The following is a 17937-nucleotide window of genomic DNA, read 5'->3' as shown; positions in this document are numbered from 1 at the left end:
GTGGCACGAACCTCCCCACTATAGAGAGCTGCAAAGACATCTGCTGCTAGACAACCGGGGGCTGGTCATCCCATGGAGCCCCATAGAGAGCCTGGGCTGACCTGGGGCTGCATCTAAAGCTTCCTTCAGAATACCTCATTTGAAAGACTTGTCTCTGCAAAGCCACAGGGCATCAGCAGGAGGAACAGAGCCATCACTGAGACCCAAGCTGGGGGCATGAACATTATGAGGTTGCCCTAAACTTAAGGCACAGCAGCACATTTGTGCTAGCAATGAACACATCTTATGAGGCTTCCTGCGAATCTTTTACTAACTGGAACTACCATAGTTTTGAGCCCATACTGTTCTTTACACGACTGGGAATCTTAAATAAGGTTATGTTTCTAATAGCCATACACAGTAAAGGAGCATCTAAGTAATATTCACACTGAACTAACAAGAAACCCATATGAAATATTCTCAGTCCTATTTTAATTTCCTAATTCAAGCAGAAAAACAGATGCACTAGCATTAAGCTTCTCAGTTACCTGATCAAGTTACCAAGACTGTTTTCCTTTCAGAGGATCCTACACTGGCAAAAGGTTCACATTAGTCCAACAAATCTGAACTTACAGGTGCTTGGTTAAATAAGGCCCTTTAACCATTTGGCTAGCATTTGCATTTACGTTCAAGTGCAAGGGCAGTTATCACTAGCACTCCTTAGGGTATCCATAAACCTGCATCTCAGCAATGCTGAAGGCTGAGCTCTGCATTCACAAGGTACAAGTGAAGAACATGTCAAGAGTCAATCCTCAGGTATAACCTAAACAATGGTCCACAATCGGACAAACTAAAGTACAAAATCATCAGCTCTGGAGATGATCCCAGGGAAGTGGATTTTTCTTTCCACTTTGTCAGTGTCAGCACTACAGACACTGATACAAGAGAGCAGAAGAGCCACATCAGCAAAACTGCTGCTCCTGGAACACATCAACTTGTCCAACAGTTTTACATCCTGGGTATTACGTTAGTTCTCCACTCCTGCTGATGACCAAGCATCCTCCTTGACAATACTTGATGCCCAGTGAGGTTCAGGTGTGCTCAGGAGTCAATTCCCACTACTAGCACAGAACAAAATTGTCCAAAACATACCTCGGACCAGCAGAAGGGCAGGCAGGAGGGCTTGCCTCGAGCGGGAGACTCTGGGCTCTGCTAGACAAACTTTTCTGGATTTTAGAAGGGACTCTTTGACAGCAGCTACAAGTGGAATAGATTTGTGGAAGTGCAAACGACAACTCTTAATACACACACTTGCTACTATAATTTTGGCTGACAACAGTGAAGGATTGTTTTTTTTCCCTCTCATTTTCATAGACAGAAAACATCTATTGTAATCATGACCTGAAAGCAATTCATTTCCCTGCCAGATTCTGAGCAAGCAGTTGTCTAAATTATCACACTCACAGAGAAAAAAATCACTAACAAAAGACTGTCTTTCATCTCAGATTCTCCCCATAGGATGTAAGTCACCAGTGAATGAGTTGGTCTCATCCAGAATACTGGAAGCACTTACTGATACTAAACTTTGCAGAGTGAGAAGTTTACTGCCTTTTATTTTAGCAACATAAAGACCAGGAAAAGGCACCAGTATCTGAGGAAAGTATTTCAATGGAGCTGCCAGATCTCAACCTACAGTATGAGAGATACAACATAACCAGGGCTGCTGCAAATAACTTGCTCTTCCAAGAGCGCATAGTTGGCAGCATTCCTTTCTCCACTAACAATGTGTGAATAAATGATAAGAGAAGGGCAAACTGGAAAGTAAGATGAATAGATTCTTCCACAAGCAAGACAGTGTTTCAGACACTTGGTCTTAATTATAAAACCAAGTCAAGCTGCGAGTAGGTGTATGGAATGGGAAGAACCCACCCAAACTTAATTAAACAGCAGCTGTGCTGGATTCCAGAGTGCTCAGGTAAGTGTCTCATTGTAATCCCCAGTTACCTTCACTTTTGTCCTTCCCACCTTGAGCACGTGGAGAAGATGCTGAACTTCCATCAGGAATGGGGGTCTGTGGGTACACTCACACATTGCACTTCAGGAGTTGCTTCTATCAAGTTTCCATATAACATGATTGATTTTGTCCTCCTGAATACCTTCTCACCTCTGCTATTCACATTTCACAGCAGCAATCAAGACACAAGAGAGCTAAAGACATGCCAAGGGCACAAAGGCATTTCACAGCAGTGCAGAGGGCAGAAGCATGCCTGGACAACCCATCCCTCTCCTCTGCCCCATCCTTCCTGCACTGCAGCCTCACTGTATCAGCTCCAGCATTTCTATAGGGTCTGGTCACTATCATAAACCATTCCAAAAACCTCAAAAGGCCTATCCAGCAGTATAAGAATAACAAAAAAAAAGATAGCTTGGGCATGAAACATTTAACAGGCAAGGTATAGTGAATTAGCAGCTCTGACAGCTACTGAGAAGTTACTCAGCCTCTGGGGTACAGGTCTGGGTTCCCACCCTAAATGTCCAGATCCAGGGCAGCTACTTTAAGCTAGGAGAAATACTGATCAGTTATTATATCCTGATACTCAGGACTAAGACACATGACTGGCAGGAGCCAGCTAGTTGCCCTTCTGCAGACTCCCTGCTGTAGCTGGCACTTGCAAGATGCTCTTTAGTAGTCCAAGCAGACTTGGTAGCACATGTGATGGGAACACAGGGCATACTTTGTCCACCCCCTGAAGCTTTGAAATTTTAACAGAAGTTGCCTTCTTATAGAGAGTGAATAAAATAAAGTGAGGTGGTTCTGAGCAACACATTTCCAGGTCTTCAGAAAAAGCAAATCAATAAGTTCAAGTTAATTTTGTGGCTGTTGATGCCCTGAAACCTTCGGCAGATGCTGAAGGGCTGTGCCATCTCAACTACTGCTAAGGGATAGGCAAACAGCCACAAAGCTTCTGGGCAAATTTGTTTCCCTATGTTCCGCTGATAAAACAGGTTTTTCATCCTATGTCAGGTTCCTTCCCATTGAAACATTATCTGGAATGATTTTCTGAGGACTATGTAAAATAACAGAGCTTAGCCTGTTTTCTTAGTAGGTAAGGCAATAAACCTCCAACATTTAAAGCTTCCAACAGATACATACAACTGTGCTAGAAATTAATAATGATATTTGCACAGCAGTTTGTATAAAACAGTCACCCAGCTGCTTTAATGCTTCAGTGTTTCTCTTTAATGCAGCTTTAACATTGCAGGCACAAGCAGAAGCTACTTTCCTAGATGCATGTATTTTTGCTTGCCTGAAAGCACAGCTAACAGCATCTACATTTAAGTACTAGCAGAAAAACATCTTCCATCTTCCTTATTTCCTACTACTCAGCCATCCCCTCCATTTCCCTAGTGTTTTTATTTGTACCATTTGACTTAAGTGAGCCAGCCAGCACATGCTCTTGTCCACTAGTGCCTATTTGAATTCACTGGGATCACTCAGTCCCATGTGCTGAGGAAGGGACAGCTTTCCTTGCCCCTGCCCCTCTGATTGATTCTAAAGAGCCACCTCTGATTCAGGGGAGCCATTCCTGAACAGGTTTGAGATACTGCACCCAGTGAGCTAAGCATTAACAATTTGCAATGCCTTATCTGCCAGTAATTAAGTCAAAGCTGCTCTTTGTTTCAGTTGCATCAACTGCTTTTAATGCTTTAACTCATGAGCAGGGCCACTGAAGGGGAGTTCAAAGCCAGCACACCCAGAAAGGAGAAAGTACCCACTGCAGAAGGAAACGACAGCTCTGGAGCAGCTCGGAGGCTTTTAGTAACTGAAGATGGAGTCAAAAGGTTTGGAGTAGGTGAGATGGTAAACGTATGAGGAATCACCAGCATCAGGAAACTCTTGTTCTGCCAAAAACTGCAAATAGCTGCCCTGAAATCTTCCCCTTTCTCTGAGCCCCATCTTTAAATGGGGCATCAAGCTAGGACATCTTAATACCTCCTTTCCTGAATGGCTGAAATACAGTATTTCCTTTGAAACCAATAAAAAGTTCTTAACCTAAACAAATACTCCAGACAGAGCACCACTACAGGACAAGAGGGATTTTGTAACTTGTAAATTGTATTTTATGGGGCTGAACTTAGCTCTGAGTCCAAGTCCCAAATAAGCTCTTTAACCCATGTGCTGCTTTATGATTTCATATCTATAAATACTTGTTCAGTGCTAAGCAGGTTTCTTCATTAAGATCAACATCTGTTTCCCCATGACAGCTGCAGCAGCACTTCCTTCCTTGAGCTCCAACACAAGGGCACTGCTCTTGGGCAGGGTTTCAGTCCCACAGCTTTCAGAGGGCACACTGGGCGATAACAGCCATCTCCCCAGCCACCACCCAGGTAAAACCCAGCACAGCAACCAAACCCCTTGTCCGTCAAGAAGAGGATTTACAGGGAAGGCACCACCTTTTCATAATGACCCTGAGCTTCTGCTAGTGGAGACTATAACCAGAAAGCATGAACATGAAAGAAGTCTACAAGGGATGAGTAACATTTGGGGGTCTAATTACCAGTTACAAGATCCAACTTTTGACAGCAGAGGTGAAACTGCTTGTACCATTACTGACAGCATTTACACAAACAAGCCCTAGCACATTTAAACAACTAAAAGAATGGATTTGTGGGCACTCATTGCAGCTCACAGCACTTGTTATCTTTATCACTGTGTGCCTGAATGGCTTAGAAGTGGTTTTGGACAGAATAGAGGTCTCTCAGATGGTCCTGCAGAAGATGACTTCTGAGCATAGCCCCCATTATTTAGGGCTATCTTTCTCCGTGATGCCAGTCACCTGCCCAAGCACTCACCATTCTAAGGTGAAATCACAGGTAGGGACTCAGGCAAAATGCTCTGCACACCTTGATCAAGGGACGTAGTTTATGAAAAAAATGAAGTTGTGTCTCCAGTGTATTCAAGTATTTTAAGAGCTCTACATTTTTGGACTCTAAAAGGGCAAGTTCCTAATTCTTAATAGTGTTCCCATTCACATCTGCAGATACAGATGCAGAGGAGTCTTCAAGTGTCCAGATACTCTGCTGATGGAGAAGGGAGGCTTCTGTCTCCGCAAACATCACCCAGACTCCTGCACGCACTGGGACCAATTTATCACACCAGCAGCAATGCCTTTTTCCTGTCCTACAGTCTGCTGCAGATGTCTGCAAAAACCCACTGCTAAAGAGCTGCAGAAAGAAAAAGTTCAAGAACCAAAATTTGTATTAACTGAGTAAACTTTACCTTGGCTTTGAGCAGTGTTTTTACCTTAGTGGGTTATTTTCCTCTCCTGACAAAAATGGACTGAGTTTAGTGAGAACAGTACACAAATCCTGCTGCCTGCACGGTCCAGCTGAACCAGTTCCAGTAACACACGAAATGCCAGCCATCACGTTTTATCTTCGTTTCACGTTTTAACTCTCCATTTAGAATTTAATCTAAACAACCCATTTGCCAAACAGAATGCCGGCCCGCTCATGCTGTTTTAATTTCCTCAGAAAGAATCCCATAATATGCTAGGCAAGACATCAACAATAATTAAACCCAACAGTGATTGAAAATCGAATTTTCAGGGCCTTGCAACAGGCCCTAATGAGTTCCAGACTTGCCTTCCCCGACTTGCTCAAACTGGTTGCACAGCACTGCCAAGCCAAATTAAAATCTGACAGCATTCCACCCCATGCCCAGAAAAAGTGCCCTTCTCATGATTCAGGAAATTAAACAGCCGTCTACTGCAAAGACATCCATTTGTCTTCCGACATGCATTATTTAGACAGTGATCCAGGTCTGTATTTTTCTATCTTTATTATGTCATTCATATCCCTTTTGAAAGGCAACCTAGATGGGACTTTTCCTTTTTTAATACTGACATGACCAGTTCCACTCAGGTGACAGGAGACAGGCAGCTCATCAGAAGGATTATGTGGACAGAGGGCATCATGTGCTCTTTGCCCCACACCAGTGCTCTGAGTAGATCTCACAGCAGAACTACACCCTTCCAGTGCAGACTGTCTGTACGGAACAGATTTAAGTGAAATTAATAACAATGTCCTGTTCTTTGCACTTCCACCAAGGGGAACCAAGGATCCTGCCACATGTTTCACAAAGGCTCTGGTGGTTACTGCACTCACAAGTCCCTCATGGTGCACTGTAAGCCCCTTTTGTATCCCTGTGCAGCCTCACTGCTCCATCCGCTGTTGGTGATGTTCAAGAAGCTCCTGGCAGACTGGTCCAGTGCAGTGGCAGCTTTACTAGGGCATAGTTAAGCTCAACAGCACAGATTTGTTCAGACCTCCTTGCTGCCCATGCCTAGCCCTGCTTCCTTACAAGGTACCCCCACGCGGGGGCTGCTGGCAGGGCTTTACCCTACTCCAACCCTCCAAACCTCATGAGCAGCACTCTAGGCAAGGCAGGAATCGGGCTGCTGTTGGACAAAACTAGACTGACCAGCACACAGGGGCAGTTACCCATGAGAAAAGGTCAGTTTTCACTCTTATGGGATCGATCTCCACCCAGAGCCTGGTGATAACTTCCCCAGGGGGCATCCGAAAAGCCCCCCCAACCCCCCCCCCCCCCGCCGCCCGAAGCTGCAGCAACCAGCACCCTATGGACATGCCTAAAAGGTTACCAGCCACAGGGACCCTCTGGCAGAGGACACATTGCTCAGTCTCTAGGGATGACACACCAGAGATCTCCCCAGCAGGTCCTCACCAAGCAGAGACAGGGGAGATGGGCAGAGCTGGGCGCAAGAAGGAGGAAGGGAGGGAAGGAGGAACCCGACAATCCCACCTCACAGCACCAGATATTTCAGGCAGGACACAGAGCAGGAGCATCGTGCTGCAGAGGACAGTGCATTGCACAGCCCCAGCCACCCAGATTGCAATGCAGACACAAGCCCTGCTGCCAGACGCTAACATTTGCCCAGGACAGCCTGTAAGGAGCATCCTGTTTTCCACAGAACTCATCAAATAGTTTTTATTCAGATCCAGCAGTTGCACAGCTCAAACCCGATAGGACAGAGGGAGCTACACCTCAAAGGCAGACAAATTGAGCTTCCCATCCTGACAGTCCAGGAGGGAACTCCCAAGACAGCAATGGCAAGAAACATCTCAATAAGCTCCCAGCACATAGTGCCATCCAGCACCAGGAAGGTCCCAGCAGAGCCACAGAGGACAGTCTCAGGGCACAGCACATGGTACTAGGCAGTCAGGGCCATCTGGCATCAGAGATGGGATTACAACAATGTTGAAACCGAGAAGTGCTGACATTAGGTGTTTAACTCATCTCCTAATTATGCAGTGACAAAGGTACAGCAAGTAAGGTCACAGGAGCAGCTGCTCCCTGACAACCCATTCCACACAGATTTTTATTTAGCAATTAAAATCCCTTCCATTCAGCCATGCCAAGAGGGCCTTTTAGTTATTCTGGTTCTTTTGCTCATCAAAAGACACCGCGGCCAAGACCCAGGATATCCCAGGGAAAGCAAGCCTCCGACAGCCGGAGCATAAGGCACGAAGGCTTTCCAGCGGGTCTAAAAGGAGACCAGCAACTCCCTCCAAGGATACAGCCGCTCAGAAGAGCAGTGGTCAGAGCCTCACACAAACTATTCTAGACGACAAACAATTGCTTTTTCAGCAAAAGCTTTGTTGGTTTCTTGTAGAGCAATAGGATCAAACCCAGATGCAGTTTGTCTAGGCAGACCCAGAGATGGGTTTTGCCCACTCCTTGCCCCGGGCGTGCTTTGCCCCTTCCTCCTCGCCCATCGCAGCCGCTGGTACTGCACAGGAGATGACTGGAGGCGAAGGGATACGGGGGGCGAAGGAAGCGGAGCAGGTTAAACCAGGCAGCCCTGACGCGCCTTCCCGAGCACGCAGTCACCCCCGGCACCGCGCAGCCCCGGCGAGGAGCAGAGAAGGGGAAGCAGCACCCCACGGGTGGCCCCGATCTGTCTACCGGTCCGTCCGTTCCCCGCCCGCCGGCGCGCACCCACCTTCTGCACCCCAGGGCTCAGCTCCATCCCGAACTGTGTCCGGCACTCACGCTGGGCGCGCCGCCCGACGGCCGCCTTTCATTGGCGACCGCTGCTGCCCCGAGCCGCCCTCAGCCAATCCGCCGCCGCCGACAAACTTTTCTGCCCAATGGCGTGTGGAGGGGCGGAGCGTGCTGACTAACGCGCGCACGTGTAGGCGGCCGAGCCCCTCCGCGCCCCCCGTCCCACCCCAGCGCAACCCCCCCAGTTCCCCAGCGCAGCGCCAGGGGCTTAATTAAGAAAAAAAATAGGGCAAAAAGAGAAAATAAAAGTGGTTTTAAGAGGGTCTGCCTGAAGTGGCCGGGGGGAGGGGGAGGGGAGGGGAGGGGGGGGGGATATTCAGGGGAGATTGGATGGGGGCCTGGGAATCTGGCCCCTCTCAAGGCAAATCGCCATTCATGGCCGGGCTGTGGCTGTCCCTCTGTCCCCCTGTCCCTCTGCCCTGCCGTCCCAGGCTCTGACACCAAGCACAGGGACATGGATTTCCCAAATCAGACAGGAAAATGCTGGGAAAATGTTTATCACAGAAGACAGATGATGAACGTTTTTGCAAAAGAAACTCTCCAAAACCGTGTTCCTTGTGTTATTTCAATAGGTCAAGCATTGAACGACAATCTGTTATTGCTTTGGAGGGCTTTGCTTTCACATGAAATAACAAAGTCTTCTTTACAGCTTTCAACAGACATTCCTGCCTTGGCCAGGAGGTCCAGCACAAAGCCCCTTTGTGCAGGTGAGGGTGAGAGGGCTCTGTGTGCTCCTGCTCCCAGCTCTCTTCCCTGGTTTCTCCCTTTCCACTGTTTCCCACTGTTCTCCTTCCTCTTCATGCCTGAGTCCAGGAAAAGCCCACACTGAAAGAGCAGAACTCATGATCTAGCTGCCTGCTTATGCTCTCTGCTCAACAGAGAGCTACCAGGAGCAAGAAGCACAGCCCAGGGCTGAACTGGCTGCTTACAACTGTAATTTTAAGAGAAAAAAGAAATCCTAAACTCTTGTGTTAATTTGATATCTCACATGTCAGTATGTTTTCCCAAGATTTCTTGCATACATTCCTGCAGAGAAAGGAAACAGATAGCCCAGTCTCCTCTGTATTCAGTTTCTGAGGGAACTTCACGATTAATTGTGTTCCTTTCCCTCACTGTCACTCGTGTGACCCTGGCAGGATTTATTAGTGCTCACATTGCATTTTGTTCCCCAGAACCTGGATATGCTTTTCAAAAATCACATAATAGACTGGTTTGGGTTGGAAAAGGGACCATAAGGATCATCTGCTTCCAACCTTCCTGCCACAGGAAGGGACAAAAAGAAGCAATAGAATCTGTAGCAGCCGTGTGGAAAGGAAAATGAGTGAATGGCAGCAAAGGCTGGTACCTCACTGGAGGAGATGGGAACGCAATGCAGGTGCCTGCGTTTCCCTTCTCATGCTCCAGTCACGCTCTGCTTTGCTTCTTACAATGTCCCTCAGTCTGCAGAAGAAGAAAAGGTCTTTCTGTTGCTTTCTAGCCATGGGATGAGTTACCTGGATCTATGCAGAGAGGGGTAAATCTGCCTCATGGGGAACTGGGTGCCCACTGAGTTCTAAATTCTCCAGTCCTGCCTCAAACCCACTTAGAGACAGTGACAATGCTATTCCACAGCTGGTGAGTGCAAGGCTTTCCTCCACAGCCATGCACAGTGCTGGGTGCTCTCCTGCTCCAGCACAGGACCGAGCAGCTGATGCCTCCCAGGATCCAGCCTGGGGAGAAGGGATTCACTCTGTTCAAGAGAAGCAATTGGGATGCAGCTGTGTAGGAGATGCTAGCCTGACAGAACAAGCAGGCCAAAGGCATGAGGATCTAGCAACCCCCTGGGACTGGGAATGTGCTCTGACACACAGCAAGGACGTCTGTGGCTTTTTTAGAAGTATTTTAACATCTTCAAAAAATCTGGGTTAAAAAGCAATGGCAGAAGAGAAATTCTGGAGCGATAAAGTCCCTCTGGGGAGGGCGTTTGAACCTGACCTTCCAGAGGCATTTTGGGAGCAAGCAGAGGGAACAGCACCAGGGATATTGTTTTTCAAACCCATGCTGCTTTTCAAACCTTGGCAGTCACAAGAAACATTTGAAATGGCAATGAGGTGACATTAGCTCCCTTTCCCAATACACACAGCAACCTGGGAAATAGGCAAAGACATACAAAGGGATTTCTGGGAGCCATGAGGCATGGAGTGAGAGGGCAGGACACCCCAGGGAGTGCTGACATTGCCCTGCTGCCACACGGCCCCAGGGAGAGCTGCTGCAGGTCCCCATCAGCTCCTGTCCTCATTCACAGCCAGAAGGCACACTCCAACCAGCATGGAGGGAAAGTGATCCATTTGTGGGAGGCAAATCTGTGTTGTAGGGAGAGGTTGCATGGAAAAGTGCTGGGTTTGGGGGATTTTAGTTTCTTGGGTTTAGTCTTAAATAGCAGCTGTAAAGCTGTGCACTAGCAGGCTTCGGGTGCCAGGGTAGTGACCAGGCTCTCCCCACATAGCAAAGGCTTTTCGTCAGCATGGAAACAATGCTTGATGCAGTGTGTAATTAGAATCATAGAATCACAGAATGGGTTGGAAAGGAACTTAAGGATCATCCAGTTCCAGGGATACCTTCCACTAGACAAGGTTGCTCAAAGCCCTGTCCAACCTGGCCTTGAACACTGCCAAGGATGGAGCAGCCACAGCTTCTCTGAGCAACCTGTGCCAGCGCCTCAGCACCCTCACAGGGAAGAACTTCTGCCTTTTATCTAAGCTAAACCTATTTTCTTTCAGTTTAAAGCCATTGTCTCCTTTTCTGTCATTACACACCCTTGTAAGAAGTCCCATTAGGCTCTGTGATTTCTTAATACTGGAAGATAATAAAGCCATGATCAGAATGTGATTTAAAAACACCCTAGATGCTTATATTTGCATCTGGAGTTGTTGTAGTTCATGGTAACCCAATTAAATCATGGCAAGCGATAGCTAAGCGTAGCCAGAGTGAAAAGCTGTATCAAGGGCAGATTATTTCTCATGTTTAGAACCCCCTTGAGAAGCTCCTGATGGTGGGTGCTCTCAGACTTGGGAAACTCAGCCAAGCTGGATGGTGACCATTTTAGTTTATAGATAGAGAAGTGATTCAGAGCAGCCCTGCGGAGAAGGACTTAGGGGTGCTGGTCGGTGAGAAAATGAACATGAGCCGGCTTCAGTGCGCGCTTGCAGCCCAGAAAGCCAACCGTATCCTGGGCTGCATCAAAAGGAGCGTGACCAGCAGGTCGAAGGAGGTGATCCTGCCCCTTTACTCTGCTCTTGTGAGACCTCACTTGGAGTATTGTGTGCCGTTCTGGTGTCCTCAACATAAAAAGGACATGGATCTGTTGGAACAAGTCCAGAGGAGGCCAGGAGGATGATCAGGGGACTGGAGCACCTCCTGTAGGAAGACAGGCTGAGAAAGTTGGGGCTGCTCAGCCTGGAGAAGAGAAGGCTGCGTGGAGACCTCATAGCAGCATTCCAGTATCTGAAGGGGGCCTACAGGGATGCTGGGGATGGACTCTTCATTAGGGACTGTAGTGATAGGACAAGGGGTAATGGGTTAAAACTTAAGCAGGAGAAGTTTAGATTGGATATAAGGAAGAAATTCTTTCCTGTTAGGGTGGTGAGGCACTGGAATGGGTTGCCCAGGGAGGTTGTGAATGCTCCATCCCTGCCAGTGTTCAAGGCCAGGTGGGACGAGACCTTGAGTGAGATGGATTAGAGCGAGGTGTCCCTGCCCATGGCAGGGGGGTTTGAACTGGATGATCTTTAGGTCCTTTCTAACCCTAACTATTCTATGATTCTATTTCGGAATGACTCAGCCTGTCATCAGGAATGGACAGCCATAGAAGCTGTCATTGAGAAGGAGATGTGCTCCACCATCACAGCAGGTTGTGATGCAGAGAAACATGCAGTCAGGGAGAGGCAAAGGCAAACTGAAGACGGCTCTGAGGAGGACCCGGCCTCTCACACTATGCCTCGGGAAGGATGCCAGCACCAGTTATCATTGACGGCCTCTGAATAATGAGTCTGCGCTATACTTAGCTCTTTGCTAGGAAGATACAAAATCATTCTATGACTAAACACAGCTAAATCTCTGCAGTAGTCATTCCCCATAAGTTGCCAGTGAATGGACAAAGGGGAAAGATGCTCAGTTATGAGAAACAGAGATTTCAGCTTCCTGTTGATTCACCAGCCACTTTTATCAGGGCAAAACTATCCCCACTGAGGTGTCACCAGACTATTGCATCCTGAAGTGCACTCAGTGGTCAGCTAAGCTCTAAAGGCAGAAGACTGTACCTTGAACAAAAAAACAGTTGCTAGCTGATATAATGGCAGCAAAAAGCTGGCATTAGTAATAATTTCTGAAACAGAGCTCCTCGCTTCTTCTGACAGGATGCTGAGGGTGAATCCAGACTTTCCGTCTCTTTTGGGTTGGTCTTTATTGGCCTGCAAGGTCAGAAGTTTATTGAAGTCACTGAGGACAGGGGAGGAAAAGATGTATTAAGTCATCTGTGGAGGGCTGTCTCTCCTTGGGCATCATTCTCTGTGATTTAGAGGAACCTAAGCAATACTCATTTCTTAGGTCAGAATCTGTACTTTCTAAGATGGATTTTGTAAGGTCTAATTCAGTTGAGTTTGCAGCTTTATTCCTCATTTATATTCCTGCCACTCGTATTGTTTCAGCCGTGGCTTTGAAGAATGGAGCAAGTGGTTTTCCAGCCCTTCTGACTTTGAATCTGGGTGATGCAGGCCAAATCATCCCTGCCCCTTCCCAAACCCCACACTCTCTCACCAGATGCTTCACTCAGCAGAGATGAGCAGGTTACCAAGCCTGGATCACTGGTTTTAATCCTGATCCAGTTTTAATCCCTGATCCAGTGTGCCTCAGGGCTGCACCTCGAGGTGGAGAGCCTGGCTCAAGGCTTTATCCCCATGCAGCAGAGGCCCACCAAAAGGTTGGAAGAAGATGATGAAAAAGGAGAAGGAGCCCATCAGGTGCTGAGGTGTAGACAGGCATCATCTCCTTGCTCAGGCATCTGAGGGCAACAGGACGAGTCTCAGGGGAGGTGAAAGGGTTACATGGAGCAAGGTTAGCTTGAAGCTGCGTGGCTGGGGAGTTGGGTTTAGGCTGCGGGGTTGGGGTTTAGGAGACAGAGCAGATGGACAAGGCTGAAGTCCTGCTGCAGGAGAAAGGCAGTGCTGGAGGAGCACAAAGATCTTCTTAGGAATGTCTTGATTTCTTCAGGAATCCCACATGGAGGAAAGGGCCAAATTTCTGCCTGTAACTGATGCTGAGTTGCTTTGTTCTCTAGAAATAAAAGGCACCGCTGCAGAAAGAGGAATGAAACCTTGGAGCTGAAAGTGAATTTTGCTGATAACCAGAAGGCTGACTCCACTGGGCTGTCAGAGCTGACCCCAGCCTCACACAGCCCTAGCCCTGCTCTGTCCAGGGTGGACCCACACTGATACTGTGCAGGTAAAACTGCTGCCTGACTTGCTCCTGGGCTTATGCAAGTGAAAACTTAGTCCAGAGGCAACGACTATAAATTTCTCATGCCATGAGCTAGTTGAAGTCCCAGAGAGCACACACTGGTGAGCTGGTGTGGACCACCACAGCCCCAGCGACACAGGAGTCTATGTGAGCTGGTGAAGCCTTTTGCCTCTTTGAGAGCAGTCTGTGTGCTGCAGATCAAGCAGCTAATGCTATGGTGAAAGGGATTACTGCAAACTATGCTGTGTTTTTTAGTGAGAGAATTTGCGGTATTACATTCTTGGCTAATTTTCAGTTTTTCTCTTTTGTACAAACATAAAGGGATAAATGAAGTAGAAAATACTGCTCCGCAGCTGCTTTTGGTTAAGTTTTTGCCCCTCTTCCATGAATGCAGTAGTAGTAAAACTACAGATTTAGTGGAAATATTTCTGAAGAAATTTTGATCTCCTGGATGCTCAGAGTAGAACAATCAAAGCAAAAGGACAGGAAAATAAATGGAAGAAACAAATCAGAAAGGCAGACAAATGACGATTGAATCCAGGCAGCTCCTTTTCTACTGATTATTGAATAAAACAAGCCAAATTCCTCTATGGGATGATTTTGCCCATGGTTGGTTTTAAAAAGATATATGATTGCAGTGGTGAGAAAAAAATAATACTGCATCAAGTCTAAGACATATTTTGTGGCAACATACTATGTTTTTTTTCACTGGTTGTGATCAAATGAGTCATCTTGCTTGTAGTCAAAAATAGATCCAGCAATGTAGATTAAAAAAATAAACCAGCAATACATGTGGTTATGAACACAGCTGTTACGATATGGGTTGCCTAATTTGGCTATATTCATGAAAAGTCTTTCTTTCCAAAGCTTTACGCAGTTAGTTTCATCATCAAAGGATTATCTGTAGTGAGTGAAGCTCTTAAAGTCATGTATCAGTCTGAGTCTCTGAATCCTGTAAGTCTATCCATAAAGTAAGAAATGACATAGTGTTTATGAGGAAAATGAATCACACTTTTTGCCATTTTATTTTGTATCAAAGACTTGTTTTCCACTTTTGACTTGGCCATGCTGCTCAGAGGAAGTTGTTCCCATGTGGATGGACCTGTTGGGAGGTGGCTGCCTGGCATGATCAGCTCAAGCCCCATTAGCATCCCTTGCCCAGGTGGCCACGCTGCAAGGGAAGGAGTGGCTTTGTCCACCTGGTAGGAAGGCAAATCTGGGAAGGGAAGAAACTGAATGAGGCAAAACCTCTTGAGAAAGCTGTGGGCGTACATGAAGAAACTAAGAAATGTCCCAGAAAGGAGGTTTCAGGGCAAAGCGCTGCTTTTAGCTGAGTATGTGGCTGTAGAAGGTCAGTAGATGGATCCAGAGGGCACTGTTCAGGCAAGGCACTTGAGATGATGGGGGTGGTAGGGCAGAAAATGACAGCTTTGGAATGACCATGGGAGCCAGTTGTGGTACTTAAGCCATGGTGAAGCTGTCCTGGAGCAGGAACAGTTTAGTTCAGGGTTATAAATTTTTTAGCCTACAAATGGCAGAGATCTCTTGCTCCATCAATGCCAGTTCCTTATTGTGCATTCTGAGTACATGCATATAAAGTAGTTGCCTTCAGGTCTGGTCCTGCATCAAGTATCTGTGTCACCCTCCCTGTACGTTTCTGTATCAGGCTGATGGATTTGTCTTTACATGAGGACTGAAGTGTTAGGGCATTAAGACCCTTACTACCTGACCAAGAAATCTTAGAAGGTTGGACAGAGCTTTGGATGACATGGTCTAGTGTGAGGAGGCCCTGCCTATGGCAGGGGGTTGGAACTGGATGATCTTAAGGTCCTTTCCAAACCAAACCATCCTGTGATTCTATGATTCTATGAATACAAAAGTAACAAAAGTAATTTTGCAGATCATTGTAGTTAAAAAATAGAACCATTAACAAAGTAGAACTAACCTTATCTGATGCTTCTAAAGAAGAGTCATTTTATGTATTAAATAGATTTTCATTATGACACTAAGAGTCCTCATTCAACTTTCCAAAGGGCACATCTGAAAACAACTCAGGAATCTCAGAAAGAAAAATACTCAAACCCAAAGATTCCTCCTCTTCAAAGTGCCTTCTTAATTGAAACACATCCCCAAAAGTGTCTTTCCCAGCTTCAACTTCAAACCTTCTTTTGGAAGACTTTAAGACCAGCCTTTCACAAAACATGCAGTAATGACTGTTAGCCCTGCCAAATGCATGCCTGCACCCCTAGGTTGGTCAAAGGATGAGGACTTCTTTCAGTATCCTTTATGAGGAAAACACCGATTTTCATGTTCAGGTTGTGCCTATTTTCCACTTTATTTTTGTGTTGCCACTCGCAGTGTATACCTGAAGGTGCCTCACTCATTGACTGTGCATGTAATCATAGGTACCAGTTGGAAGGATCTGCTCCTGCATGGTAACGTGTTGCCATTTAAACCACTACCAGGATGCTTCAGTAGCTCCTTTCAAAAGGTTGCCATATCACCACCATTATTCACTGTAGAAGGACCCATTGTAGTTTGATAGTAGGTGTCCTGTTTTCTTAAATTAATGGTATACTGCAGAACTGCTAGCATGTATTTAAGTTGCCATTTACTACAGTAATAAATATTAATCAGCTTCTAAAAGAAGAAATGTGCCATTGTTGGAAGGAAGTAAAAGAAAATTTTATGTTACCCTGGGCTGTCTCATTTCTGCAGGGACAGAAGAAAAATGGTGTTTATCATTTGGTACTTCAACAGAAAAACACTGTAGGGCCTTTCAAAATCCATCTAAGCTTAACTGGTTGCTCCCAACTTCAAAAAACAACTATGGATTTAAAAGAAAGTATTTATTTCCCTATAGTTTAGCTACAGTTTATCAAATGTTCTTGCAAGCTGAGACCACGCAGCACTTAAAAAATGAAAGGCATCTCTGTACCATACGGGCTGTTTCCGAGCAGTGGCAGACAAAATCACAAATGTAATATTTTCCATTATTTAATGAAATGGTTGTAAGGGCACCAAACATCACCAAAGGATTCCAATCCAAGTATAAGAGTACATGCCTAAAACATGAGCCCAGCTCCAAAATGCAAACTCTGCCTTGCAGAGAGACTTTCACAAGCCTGTTCACTAGGATGCCCCATGTAATCAGCTCTGCGTCCATCTCTGCCCTCACATTGTTGATTACTGCATCTGTGCAGTGGGGTGGGCTCTGTAGCTCTCCCAGCCTCAGCAGAGCTCAGACTGCTGCACTACAGGCTTTTCTCCCTTCCACAGCCCTACCAGCCCCTGTTGTTATCTCTTCTTCTTGTTCTCCAGGTGTGGATGCCAATAAAAATGTACTCGACTGTAAAAATGTGCTGGACTGTACCTATGTGTTTGCACAGTCACACTCAACAGCTCCAGAGACTCAGACAAATAATCCTCTTGTTACACTTGGACGGTCTGAGGACAGGAGGCAGAAAGGTTTGCAGGGAAGGTAAAACCTCTCCAGATCACTGACAGAATTGGAACCTGTGGTGTGGGTAGAGTTGAGGTCTGATGAGGTCTGTCAGTTCAAAAGCTTTGGCTCCTTTTTCCAAGTGTATCAAGTCACATAATAGAAGATAGGATCCCTTACCTTACCCAGATTTTGTCCAATAAGGTTGAAGGACAAGGAGCTTCACGAGACCTGCTTACATGAACAGGGCAATTCTGCATTAGAACTGCAAAGGTTCATCCTTGTGCTGTAGCCACAAAATGATCTTTTCCTTTGGACAGGTTTTTGTACTTCTGTCTGTAAGAAGTCCACCTGTTAACCAATAAAGTCCTTTATTTAATTAATGTTTAACCAAAAATGACTAAGACTTCAGACCATACCTAGAAATCTGACACACTGTCAACCCATGATGCAGGTTAATGGGTTGGTTTAGTCAAACTTAGCTTTTGAAAGGGATCTGCTATGACTGGAAGGGAAGGAATGGGCTGTTTTCACCTCTTCTTTGTCCTGGTTTGCAGTTCAGAATCAATTTGTCAGTATGAATTTCTTCTTCTTTTTCAAAGCAACAGCTATAGGAGCTATTTTTGTGGCACCATGAGCACATGGGGGTGAATGCTGGGGGCTGAATGCCATGTGCACACCTACCTGCCTCATCAGGCAGTTGAAGTGCCTTTCCAAACCTGGCTCAAGCAAAAAAAAGGAACAGCTCAGACTAGCAGCTCTTTTTTACCATGAACAGTGAATTTCCTTTCTTTTTCCCTTTCATTTCAGTTCAGTTCATTCATTTTCTTTTAACATAGTGTAGGATTTATGGCTGTGATTTAGTAGGTACGAGTTACCTATTCCTGTTTCAAACATGTTGCCAGAAGTCTGGCATCCTACCCCCTCTGACATT

At 46.2% G+C, this 17937-nt stretch overlaps 2 protein-coding genes across 7 annotated transcripts in view; one reads left to right on the top strand and one right to left on the bottom strand.

Moving 5' to 3' along the window:
- The window catches only part of FAM107A (family with sequence similarity 107 member A), a 320254-nt gene extending 304889 nt beyond the window's left edge, over positions 1–15365 (top strand). The window contains exon 6 of the transcript XR_009725547.1: positions 15345–15365. The gene's annotated coding sequence lies outside the window, so the exon portion shown is untranslated. The remainder of the gene's footprint in view (positions 1–15344) is intronic.
- The window catches only part of LMCD1 (LIM and cysteine rich domains 1), a 38792-nt gene extending 21479 nt beyond the window's left edge, over positions 1–17313 (bottom strand). For 2 of the 6 annotated variants that reach the window (XM_061354251.1, XM_061354249.1), the window contains exons 1-2: positions 8007–8100; positions 1132–1236 (exon numbers count right to left, since the gene is read on the bottom strand). Coding sequence is in view for 2 of the 6 variants with exons in the window: in XM_061354247.1 (XP_061210231.1) it covers positions 17189–17263 (75 nt within the window). In the remaining 4 variants the exon portion in view is untranslated. Of the gene's footprint in view, positions 1–1131; positions 1237–8006; positions 8101–17183 lie in introns of those variants that run through there. The other 4 variants (XM_061354250.1, XM_061354253.1, XM_061354247.1 and 1 more) reach the window with 4 other exon arrangements.
- Positions 17314–17937: the final 624 nt, after the last annotated feature.

This window comes from Neopsephotus bourkii, unplaced genomic scaffold (genome assembly GCF_033783945.1).
Source record: "Neopsephotus bourkii isolate Nb327-2 ecotype Australia unplaced genomic scaffold, CSIRO-AGI_Nbou_v1 NB_719, whole genome shotgun sequence".
Taxonomy (NCBI): domain Eukaryota; kingdom Metazoa; phylum Chordata; class Aves; order Psittaciformes; family Psittacidae; genus Neopsephotus; species Neopsephotus bourkii.
The sequence above is the reverse complement of the archived record's forward strand: the minus strand, read 5'-3'. Positions and strand labels throughout refer to the sequence as shown.